This window comes from Solanum dulcamara, chromosome 3 (assembly GCF_947179165.1).
Source record: "Solanum dulcamara chromosome 3, daSolDulc1.2, whole genome shotgun sequence".
NCBI classification, from domain to species: Eukaryota; Viridiplantae; Streptophyta; class Magnoliopsida; order Solanales; family Solanaceae; genus Solanum; species Solanum dulcamara.
Window position 1 is genome coordinate 6,013,458 of NC_077239.1, and position 12,709 is coordinate 6,026,166.

At 32.0% G+C, this 12,709-nt stretch overlaps 1 protein-coding gene across 2 annotated transcripts; it reads left to right on the forward strand.

Moving 5' to 3' along the window:
- Positions 1–724: 724 nt before the first annotated feature.
- Positions 725–6,059, forward strand: LOC129882299 (probable proteasome inhibitor). Of its 2 annotated transcripts, none has more exons than XM_055956543.1 (9): positions 725–972; positions 3,638–3,812; positions 3,977–4,123; positions 4,206–4,292; positions 4,925–5,002; positions 5,130–5,164; positions 5,251–5,314; positions 5,393–5,470; positions 5,830–6,059. In XM_055956543.1, the coding sequence occupies exons 1-9, from the start codon at positions 798–800 to the stop codon at positions 5,906–5,908; spliced, it is 918 nt and encodes a 305-aa protein (XP_055812518.1). In that variant the 5' UTR covers positions 725–797; the 3' UTR covers positions 5,909–6,059. The 2 variants fall into 2 exon arrangements, with proteins under 2 accessions (XP_055812518.1, XP_055812519.1); XM_055956544.1 differs by having other exon boundaries at positions 726–972; positions 3,641–3,812.
- Positions 6,060–12,709: the final 6,650 nt, after the last annotated feature.

Consider the following 12,709-nt stretch of genomic DNA (forward strand, 5'->3'; position numbering starts at 1 on the left):
ATCATGTGGGACAGATTGTGATTTTTCTGATAAGGTATCCGGTCCAACTGTTGTGATGTAACCATACATTCTAACATTCAGGAACAAATTTGAACCATTTTGCATGATTCAAGAATAATCAATTTGATCATTTCTTCTTGAAAAAATGATTCATTTATTGGAAAGCTTGCACTACTAGTGAATAAGAGAAATTTAAACCATTTCACAAAAAATAGGGGCTAATTTTGGATTTATACTTCTTCTATTTTATATTAAGTGAATTGCTGAAGTTTGACATATCTCAAAAATATTTAAAAATATAAAATAAAAATGAATTTTTACTTCTCCCCTTTTGATTATTACCAAACTATTCTCCTAAAAAAATAAAAAATAATTAAGAACCTTATTAAAAAGAAGGATAAATATGAAAAAATATACCCAATAATTTTCTTAAATTTTAAAAACTTCACTTATTTTGAACTATTAAAAAAATCCAACAACTCAATAAATATAAACGAAAGGAGAGTAATATATTTACTTTCTTTTCTCTTAGTTTTTTTTCCTTGATTAGAGATAGTCTTTTCCTAATTTTTTTTGTAAGAATTATAAATACTTTACTTTTTATTTTAACATTTTATATATATAATATTAAATAAAATCAAAATTAAAATCAAACTAACTTAATTGGATAACAACGAAATAAGATGCGCGAAATCGGTGCGGTACATATATATTGCCTTTTCTTCTTCCACAAGCACTAGCACTTCATTTACCAGAAAAAAACCATAGTGTTCTTCTTCTTCGTTTTCATCATAACAATGGCTACGGAGCAATCTGTTATGGCTGTGATACGTGCAGCAAGACCCACTTTCCGTAATCCCCTCGACAAGGTAGCGTTTGCTGTTCACGCTGCCTTCCTTGCTTCTGGGTTTGTTCTCCATGCCACTGGCCCTTCCGCTTCCACCGATGATGCTCTTTCTTCCTCCTCAACTGGTACGTTTGTTTTGCCCTATTATCCAATTTGAAGTTTTGGGCATTCAGAATTTTTGAGATTTTTGGGGGTAGAGGGTTTACCCGAGTTTGATGGGATAGTGGTAACGGTGTTAGTATTGTTTGATTTTGGTATTGGGTTTTTGATATTCCATTCTGGAACTTATGTAAATAAGAGTTTTTAGAATGAATCCAAAGCTGGATAGAGTTACCTGGAAAAATTAGGTAAAAGGGATGTTTGAGAGTTGAATAAAGAATAAGGGATTTGTATTTTATTTTTATTTTTTTGTTATAAATATTTAATTAGGGATTAATTATTAAGAATTGGGAGTCAAAAGTCTCTTTTAATTAAAATCCCCGAGTTACCTGGTACTATTGCCGGTTGTAGGTGGCAGCTGTCCGTGGAATTAGTCGAGGTGCGCTAAAGTTGCCCAAGACACCACGATCATCAAAAAGAGAAAAAGAGTTTTTAGAATGAAAGTGTACTGATTGGTGATTATCATGTCTTTATTTTTTATTTTGATTAGTTCAATGCAACTCCAGAATTTTGTGTCTTATTTTTGTTTTGGAAATTTCTTGAGTTCATAGGATCAAACTTGAAAAGCTTCGTGCTTATTGATGTTCTTTATTTAGAAGCTCAAGGATTTGGTCAATGATTAGTATTCTGAAAGAAATGTTATTTCCTATTGCTAAAGACCGGTTGATTACTTTTAATTTATATAAAGATGAATAGAGGAGCTTTATAAGGAAACTAGCACCCTAAGAAGTCTTAAGTCATGCTAGATGTTTTATAATGGAGAAGCTGCTTCCAGGGATGTTTTGATTGGAAATGGCGCAGGCAATTGGAAATAGGAAGTATTGAGGCTCTTTTTCATGTGTGGATAAGGAACATGGAAGCTCAATTTTAGAGCGCATACAAACTGAAAAACATGAGTTTGGTTGTTTATTTAAAGGTTACTTTGATAAAAAAAAAAATTATGGTTTTCTATGAAGCTCTAAATGGTGACATAACTTTGATCATTGATTTTGATCCTCTTCATCCACGTTATCATGTTTTCTCTATTGAATTTGGTTTAGTAGGTTATCTTTCTTATGGTTTATATTGATCCATCAAAAGGTATAGTAGGTAACCTTTCTCCTAACAAGTGGGAAATCCATAGAACTTATGCAGATCTAGTAGAACTGCATTTATACCAATAATATAGATTATGTGTACATCTATTCTTAATTCATGAGATGTGATCTCTATGCCCTTCGAAGCAAGCTTTGTTCCTTTCCAACCATAAAGTCCAAAATGTGCACAATGGAATGGTCCTCCAAATCTGCTTCAGCTTTTTGGATACTCTTTGGGACTGCCACTCAACCAAGAAACTTTTATAGTCTGTGGGATCTCCCAAGAAATGCCGCACATATTTAAGAATAAATCCAAGCATTGTCTAGATACTCTGCAAGGAGGAAAATATGATTCACGGTTTCCAGATTTCCTTCACAAAGATAGCATCTGTTACATAACTTAAATCCTTTTTTGGCAAATTATCTTGATTCAAACAAGCCTCCCAAGTTTCTATCCAACCGAAGCATGCTACCTTTATCAGAGCTTTTGTCTTCCAAATCATTTTCTAGGGCCCATTAACAACTTCACGGCTTGACTTCTTGTGGTTTATCATTCTTGATGACTTGACTTGAATGTGGTCACTTGGTTAGTTTTTTTATTTATTATTTAATCAGCCTAATTAGCAATTTTTACATGCGTTTTTTTTTGGACGTGGGAGGTACTCTTACTAGTTTGTTCAACGACAAACTTGAACTGTCATCCATGAGTACTTTCCTCGAAAGCCATTTAAGTATCAGCTCAGGTGTACTTCATGGATTGCTACTCAAGTCCTTCAGCTTCTTCTATGTATTCCGAATCACAGGGGGGTTTCCCCTTGCAACTTGAACTGTCATCCATGAGTACTTTCCTCGAAAGCCATTTAAGTATCAGCTCAGGTGTACTTCATGGATTGCTACTCAAGTCCTTCAGCTTCTTCTATGTATTCCGAATCACAGGGGGGTTTCCCCTTGCAACTAGTTGGTGCATGACTGAGTTATTTGAAAGGATTATATGTCAACTTCCTTGGTCAATTAATAAAAACAAAGTACTAGAAGTCAACTTTATCTAATTTTTCCCTTTAATTTTTTGATAAGTAGATGTCAACTTTGTTTTGGTCATTGGTTAGCACATCTTTGACGTCAAGTAAGTATCTATATTGGTGGGATTGTTATTGTATTAAGTGGTACTGTAGCCATCACCATTGGGAATGACTTGACAGGTTTACTAGGTTGTTATTTTGAGTGGCTTGTCATCATTTTGTGTTTCTTCTGCCCATTACAAAATTTGTCTCCTAGTTTAGGTTTATAAGTTTTAGTCTGTGCTTGTCTAGTTAAAAGAGGGAGTATCTGCCTTGATTTAAGTCTGTTCATAGTACATCTTTGTGGGTGTCAAAGATTGATGGAAGCTACATTTTCTGTTAATATCCCTATAATCCCTTTTATTTTCCTTTTCCACTTTTTTCCTCTTTGCAGTTCTGTTTTTGAGATTTTCAGGTATTTGAAAGAAACTTCTCTAATTGTGCATGCTTCGTACACTTCATATATATTTGCAATGATTGTGTCTCTTTCTTTTTAGTAGATGAGGTGGGGATTGATCATTGGAATGAATTTGAGGATTGTTATGCATTTGTGTATTCAAAGCCTGAGAAGAGCTCCAAAAAAGTGTTGGTGAAGTGCCTTGTAATGAACAATAAGCTGCTTATAGATGCATTCAGGGATGGAGATAACGAGCCTCTTCATCTTGAACTAAGGCAAGTAATTTCCTTCCTTTACATCAGCAACCCTCCCGGTCTGCCCTATGGCCCCCAACAGAGGGTGAGACAGAAAGCATCTTTTTCCCTTTCCATTGCCAGTTGCTAGTTAATCAGGGATTACATTCTGTATGTTCTAATGGGTCCATCTTGGTAATTTGCAGTGTTGAGGACTACATTGTAGAGGATGGAGGAACTAACTACAACACCCAGTTCAAGAATTTGGGAAAGCTGGTAGGAGAACTGAACAAAGCAATCCTGACTAAATATACTGGTTCTCCTACATCAAATTCCTCTACTCAAACTTCAAGGTACATGTAATTGGTTTGTTCTTCTATTTGTGGTTCAGTGATGCGACCATTAAATTCATAAATTACTCTTCCTTGTATGCAGTTCTGAAAAGGGTGGACTCAACGACCAGCCTAATGTTGAGCGCCAACCTGACTACCCGTATCAGCCTGCAGGTTCTTTTCCCTCAGGGTAATGTTAAATAAAAGAGTTATTGCTATTCCTGTCAGTAATTATTGATATATGTTGATATGTTGCTCATTGGTTGTTCATACCTAGATACAGGCAGTAGATTCTCAGTTCTTAAGAAAATAAATTCTTTGACTTTTCACTTTCTATAGATTACATCATCATATTTCTGTGAGATATGAGTGTATACTGCTCTACCTTGAAAACGTTAAGAAGAGCACGGAAGGATCCCAAGCTGTTAAAGATAAAAGATGTAAAGGAAAGCAGCCAGTCTCCTCTTGAATCCTGCGACTTCTTCTATCCATATGACCTTGATTTTTGTACTTTCTTTCTCTTCCTTGAGGTCTCAGAAGGGGTGAACTGATTGTTAGTAGACAACCTTCTCGACGAAAATCAGATTAGGGATTAAGGCAGGAGCGGGCAGACAGACATGGAAACTGCTCTCTATTTTTAGTTTCTGAATTGGAAGGTAAGTTACACTCGCTAGTAGGTAGCGGTAGGAGAAATCTGTATGGTGGGTTGGGCTGTTCTTGAAGTATGGACAGCATGTTTGTTAGTAAGCAGAAATACGTGTAGTATTGGTCATTGACCAACTAGCACATAATTTTTACTTCTTAAATTGCCTGGATTAACAGGTATGTGATTCCTCCCATTCCTGGTGTTGGTGGCAGTGATCTTTTCCCCGGGCCTGGTGCTGGAGTATACCCAACCAGGTTGGTTATCTTTTTCGTAGTTTGATTTATCTTGGTGAATGACACTTGTCAGTCCATGTGTTCTAAATTCTATATATGCTAACTAAATCTCGTTTCCCTCCTCAACCAACCCTATCTGTCATTGTAGAGGTGAACCAGGAGCTGGTGGGAGCATGCTTATAGGTGTGTGACTATCCTTGTCCAGTTCAGGTATGGAATTCCAAATTTTTGCCTTTCACAAACCAAGCTGCTTATGTTTTATGATGCAGGGCCTAATGATCCTCGGTTTTTTGGTGGAATGGGTAGGGATACTCGTTTACCTGGAGGACTGCCGTAAGTCTCTGTCGCTCTCATTCTCTCCCCCCTCTTATGTTTCAAAGATAAGATTGATTTTATTTGGTGTTCATACAGGGGTGTTCCACCTGGCGCCCGTTTTGATCCGTATGGTCCACCAGATGTTCCTGGCTTTGAGCCAGGTCGCTTTATCAGGTATTTTGTTGCAACATACATTTTTAACTGTTATTTTTTGGTGAAATTCCGCATTTCCCATCTAGTTTTTACTTGTTAGATCATAGATAGATGTGAACTCAAAATTGCTATAACAAGTATAACTTGCAAGAGGGAAACCTCCAAGACTCTACTTTGGGTGCCTTGTGTGTTTCTCCTCGGAAAAGAATATATATATATAGAGAGAGAGAGAGAGATGTGCGCTTCTGTTTATTGGTTTACACACGATGATTACAATCTAACATTGGTAAATTATTTTGTTGACTGAAAATAATCTACTTCCTGAGAAGACAATTAAGTTATTTTGCCTCTTACTAATGTCATCTGGAAATCGCATGCAGGGACCCAAGGAGGCCTGAAGGCCGAGGGAGGCCTCATCCAGATCTGCCGCATTTCGGCGGCGATTCCGACTTCATATAGACTAGTATAAAAGACATAACTCAGATACACTTTTGTCTTGCTTTTTCTGTTTTGTTACTCTAGTAAACTGCGGATTGAATATTTCGGGTTAGGCAACGGTGTATATAAGTTTTGCCAAACTTTAAATCTACATCTTGGGCGTTTTCCAGAAGCTGAAACATGACAGGATATTTTGTTGTTTGTTGTCAAATTGTCATATACCAATGTGATCTTTTTCTTGGAAAAGATATGAGCAAAATAAAATACTGTTTAATCAAAGTTATTAATATGCTTAATAGAACCCCAGATTGAGAGCTATCGCAATTTTGTTTTTTTAACTATAGCAAATTTTGAGACTCAGGTTTTTAAGTAACAACACAAAGAAAGAAGATAAGGAACGTTAAGATTTAAACAGAGAAAAACTTAGGGTGACAAAATCAATCAGTAAAATCATGGCTTGTTCATTTTGTTTAGGTTTGGGTGGGCTAATGATCTATTTATTTTGTTAATTAGGGGAATTTACATAAATTCCACTAGTTTAACGGCTAATTATTTAGATACATTTTAGTTTGCAATATTACGTATCGTATCATATTTTTGTGCGTTCAGATACATTTAAATATGTCCAGATATATGAGGTCAAAATTAGGTTTAATATATTCTAGATACATTGTATCCAAATTGATTCACATGTATTTGGGATACATAACAAATCTGGCTCGCCTTTCTCCCATCTCGCTTGCTGCTCTCGCATGTATTGGGTATCTTAGATACATGCAAATCATGCTAGATACATATAGATACATGTATTTAGTGTGATTCACATGTATTTGAGATACATACGAATCTCGCTCGCCTATCTCTCTATTTTAGTGTATTTGATAGTGTATCTACGTGTATCTTTCTCAATATATGATAAGAAATTCTTAGTTAGTGATATTATACGAAATATTTTGAAAGTATAAATAATAATAGTAAATATAATAGTAAAGTATTTGTAATTATGTAGTTTTCCTATTAATTAAGCCTATTTTGATCCACTTAATTCAGCCAATTTTAAAATTGGGCTGATATGCTATCTAAAATTAATCCATGAGTCTAAATATTTTTTATTTATAGTAATAATATAAGATTTTTTATATCACATATTCAAACAAATTATTGAAAAAATAAAGAACTTAAAACTTAGTAAATATTGAACTAATTGAGTTATGACATGTTTTTAGCTTATTTCAACTCATCTCATTTGCATAGTGCTCCTATTTTGGGATGATTTTACTTTTTGCCCAAATCTTTAATTATTACCTAGCAAAACTTCAAGTAAAGAAATTAGCGGAAAATTTTCCCGACAACAAAACAAAAATAAAATTGCAAAGGCAAAAGGGAATTCACAAGGCATAAGTTTAGTTAAAGTTATGTTCCATATACGTGTTCAATAACACAAGTTATGCCCCTGACATATGTTCAATGGCATAAGTTATGCCGCAAGACAAAATAAATTATACCCAGATATAAGTGCAGTGATACAAGTTATACTTGAAGAAAAAATAAATTAAGTTCAAGGCACAAGTTATATTGCAAACCAGAAGTTTAGGGGTCCAAATTTTCAGAAGTTCAGTGATCCAAAGTTATCCATGACATATTTTCAATAGCACAAGTTATGCCACAAGACATATAGAAGTTATGCCTTAAGACAAAAATTCTCTAATATGTCATATGGTAGAGTATACAAGAATAATGCTAAATTGAGTCTATTAGTATAATGCTTGCAGTAGTAATATTTATATTAATTATGCTTGTAAATTATGACTAGAATCCATGGTATTAGTAATACATATTTTAATATATAATAGAGTGTATAACTAATGAATATACATAGCATGAAAAAATGTATCAAAAAAAGTACTACTAATATACTGAGTTAATGCATGCATTATTTTTGCTAATATACATAGCATGAAAAGTGTACCAAACAAGGTACTACTAATAAACAAAGCTAATACATGCATTATTTTTTGCTAATACACGAATAATGCTAAATAGAGTGAATTAGTAATGTTTGTATTAGTTATGCATGCATTATTTTTTATGCATTGTTTGATTTGGTATATTAAAAACAATATGCATTATATAATTTTTTTAAAAATATTTATTTACAAAGATATCCTTCACAATTATGATTAAAAAGACGTAAAAAAGATTTTGAGGGACAGTTGGGTCATTAACCATACTAATGCATGCATTAAGTCTCATTGCATTACTAATACCATAAATTTCCATGCATTAGTAATACACTCCTCAATACATAATAAAGTATATAAAGTTATACATAACATAAACATTATACTCAAACAAGATACTACTAATAAACAAAGCTAACTAATGCATGCATTATTTTTACGAACACATTCTACAAAATAACCCTTAAATTTTTTGCCCTGCGAATCAAAAGTTATGCAAAAGGTAGAAGTAATGCCTTAGGGGTACTTATCCCACAAATTTTAATCAAAGGAGCAGTTGGGATAAAAATTAAAAACCACCTCAAAAATAAGGGATAATCTTAGGGTTATTGATATTGGGTTAATGAGTTTTTACTGATTTTATTAAAAAAAATTATCAGGTTATTTGTTCGATATTGGTTTTTAATATTGAGTTATTGAGCAAACGGATAACCCATTAAGACAATAGTAATTTACTACATTACCCCTAAATAAATATTAAATATTAATATCAATACCTTATATATTGGTTATTACCTTTGCCCTTTAATCTTTAATTCACATTATTGTTCTAGTTCTTTTATTTGTGTTACACTTGTAGAGTTTTTTTCATGTTAGTCACTATTGTTTCTATTTTATGAGCATTCCGTAAAGTTATATTATTGTCTTGTTGCGCTAAATTGTTAGAGAAGTCATATAATTATTTTATAAGCATTTTATTATTGGGTAAACCGAAAACCGAACCGTTAAGGACAAAAATCGATAAATCAAAAACTGATAAAAAATATCTTATTAATTTGTTATTGATTTAGCATATTTCAAAATCGAAAACCGATAAACCGAATCAATAATATATAAAATCGAACCGAATGCACACCCTCCTATACCAAAAACTTATTTTAACTCAAATAACGTTTTAAAAAATCAACAATCTACTCATTCAATCCCCTAATGAAACTAATTCATTATCCATTTTATGTCAAATAATATGTGAAGTAATTTGTAATGTAACAGCAAAACCAAAATATGGGAGTGGATATCCATAAAAGGAAGATTACTTCTCATTTATTAGTTATAATTTGTTATTTTTAATTATACTTTAAAAGAGACCAACTAAGTTGTGGACGTGCCCGAGTGGTTATCAGGCATGACTTGAAATCATGTGGACCCTACCCGCGCAGGTTCGAATCCTGCCGTCCACGTTGTTTATGCCAATTTGTTTTTAATTATGCATAAATATCTCTGTATTTTGCTGCTTTGAAAATCTTTGTTCATTCCATTTATATTTCAGCCGTTTTTCCTCAGCTACTCATCAATTAAAATTTAGAAACTTGATATACTAAATTAATTTATGTCTGTTCAGTAACATTTTCTTATTAGTCTGTTCTGATTCTTCTTTTGTTTTGCATATCCTTATATTCCCTTGATGAGATTAATTTTTTAGCCATATAAATAATATGACTCGTTTAAGATCACAAATTCAAAAGTTTTATAACTATAAGATTAACATATTTAACTCAACAAATTTCACAAATTTTCATTTCTTAATTAAACTATTTCAAGTCAAATTATGAAAAAGAAAGTGAAACGAAATGAACATCTAGTGAAACTAATCCAATTCCCTACTGCATATCACCACGAGTATCTAGGAACCTACCTCCAGAATAATTAACATACTTTGTTAATTTGGATTAATAATAGCTATAGGTGCTGTCTTGATCCTAATAATTCTGCTTTTAGGACTATAGCTTATCTTCTAGATAAGTTAATCCAACTTATATAACCCGCTTTTCATTCAGTCCGTTTAAAAATAATACATATTTATATTTAATAATAATTTCATTTTAAAATATCTATTTTACTCTTAATAAAATAATTTATAACCACATTTATTTTAAATCACAAATTCAAAAATCTTTTTTTTTTCTAAAATTTTATATTCAATTAAATTACATTATATAAATTAAGTCGGACAGAATATTTATTTGTTTTTGTCTGTATTATTAGTACAAGCAATAGGATCTAGAAGGGCGGTATCACTAATATAGGCAAAAGGAAACTTCCTGCACATGTTAAACAAACAACATAGTAATTTAGTAGGTATGAAAATTGGACTTTTGATAAACGTGTGGGGCCAGGGATTTTCTGTCTTGTTATCCAAAAATCACTCAAATCTCATATCTAGAAGCTCAACATTATGCCTTACACGTACCTTTCAAAGTTGATAAAAAAACCAGCCAACTTGTGTAGATTTTTTTTGGTTTTTCTTTCCCTTAAATGTTTGGTATTTGGTTTAAGGCCTCATTAATTTGATTCGTGTTAAAAAATCTCACTTTGAAGGATAACGTGCTCTTATATATGACTATATACACAAGACTTAAATTTGATATTTTCTATCAATGATGGAATTAGAATTTTTTGCTAAAGAATTTAAAATATAAAGAAGTAAAAACACAAGAACATAAAAAAAAAATTAAGTTTAATCTTATGTATATAAGTTAATTTTTTGTAAATGGGGTTGAGATGAACCACATCCACCCACTTGGCTATAGTGATAGATCTAGAATTTTTCAATAAAAATAAAAATTTAGTGCTTGAAATTTGAACTTCAAACCTCAGGATGAATTTTGAATTCTCTAAACCATTAAATCAACTTTTAATTTTTTATTTAGGAGATTCAAAATCTATATATATATATAAAAAATTATAGTATACATTTTTGACGAGGGATAGAGGTGAACACCCACCCGACCCCTAATTAAATCCACCACTGCTTGGCTATATTTCTATTTTTTGATTAAGGAGGGAGGAATACTTATCCACACCAGTCACTATTCTAGATTTAAATATATGACTTTAATTAAATATCACTTTCCTCTAAAGTCTCCACAAGGAACATCTAAGAACATGCATCTTGTATTATATAAATAAATACATTATATGTCTTCTACTTTTTATAATCATTAGCAGCATATAAATAGATTGTTTTCCCCTTAGGTCTGAAACAAGAAAAGAAAAAAAAACATAACATGTCATCATTTAAGGTTCATTTTCTGTTACTATCCCTTTTGGTTATCAATTTTTCTGAATCAAGATTTGGGCTTGCATATGCTGCAAGACCAATTTCTGTACAACAACAACAACATAGTACTAAGTTGTTTTCATCATCAGTAGAGTACTTGAAGATGTTTGAAACTCTTGGAATGGTTTGCAAGTGTTGTGATGGTGTGGATTTTGGACAAGAAAAAAATCAAGATTTGTGTATTGCTAATTGGGATGGTTCTTGTTCTAATCTTAAGTGTTTTCCATGGAAATCTCAATGATTTTTATTTTTTTTCAATTTTCTTTTTTTTTTCTTTTTTGTATGAAAGGCTTTTGCTTTGTATATATAAGTATTGAGTATACTACTAATATTTATAGAGATCATTTTAGTACCCTGCGTATTCTCTCTGTTTTTTTTTGGTTTAACCATTCTTTTATATTTTTAACTCACTAATTCGATTAATCTGAATTCATGTAAATCCTTCAAATCCATGAAGGGAGTAAAACTAACACGAAGTCCTAATCAAGTTTTTAATATTCATGACTTGAATTCGAAAACGTTGAAAATTAGGGTGTGGCACTTAAACAGACGGGGGTAATGTGAATTTGTTAGAAGTTATTAGGAGTTCAGTTGATAAGTGGTTAGTGGATGGTTTAGCATATAAACATTTGGGATTTCACTATACAGATTTATTCAATTACGTACACAACAATATCTTCCTTCTTTCTAGTGAAGTACTTTTTTAAGTATCTTCACAACAGGCTTGACTTGTTTCAACTTGGATTCCTTCACAACAGGTTTTGCTTTTTTCAATTTAAATTCCTTCACAACAGTCTTGGCTATTGTCACACTAGATTTTGATTTTCTCACTTGTGAAGTTTTTCCTTAAAAAGCCTACCTCTTTTATGTTTTAGAGTCACAAAAGACCATGAGTAAGAAAATAAATAAGAAATATCTTAAAAGAAATACAAACATTGAAATTCACACGATTAAACTGATAAGAACTCTGAGAGAAGAAATCGAAAAAATGGGAGAGAGGAGAATGAATAATGGATTTTTTGAGAGAAATATACGAAGAGAATGAGGAATTCTTTTCCTTTTTATAAATTAGAAGACATGCTCATCAATTCTTAGAATATAGTAAGATGTTAATTAATTGTATTATTTAGTCGTATTTCTCGAAAAGAGGGTATTTAGATGGATTTTTTAAAAGTAGTTTATAAGTTTAAAACTAAAAATCGAGTTCAATTGGGTGGTGTTAATTTACTTAAAATTGAGTTCAATTGTTATTGGTTCCACTTAGATTCTAGTTGTGTTGGACAATAATAATAGGATATTGAGTGAAATTTCATAAGTGAAGTCGGGTGATAATAAATTGTATTTTGATCATATCATTATCTCGTGCAACAAATCTAAGTACAAAGAAAAAGAAAACAATATAGAAAACGTAGAAACTAACATGGTGAATAAAAAAATAATGTGATAATCGAAACATAGTAAACAATTCACATTCATTAAAATTCCCTTACACATTTTGTGGGAAATTGAAAAGTCATTTTC

Coding starts and splice junctions, on each gene's coding strand:
- LOC129882299 (XM_055956543.1), top strand. CDS start 798: ATGGCTACGGAGCAATCTGTTATGGCTGTGATACGTGCAGCAAGACCC. Junction 4,124..4,205: donor TCCTCTACTCAAACTTCAAG/GTACATGTAATT, acceptor CCTTGTATGCAG/TTCTGAAAAGGGTGGACTCA. Junction 5,165..5,250: donor TGGTGGGAGCATGCTTATAG/GTGTGTGACTAT, acceptor TTTATGATGCAG/GGCCTAATGATCCTCGGTTT.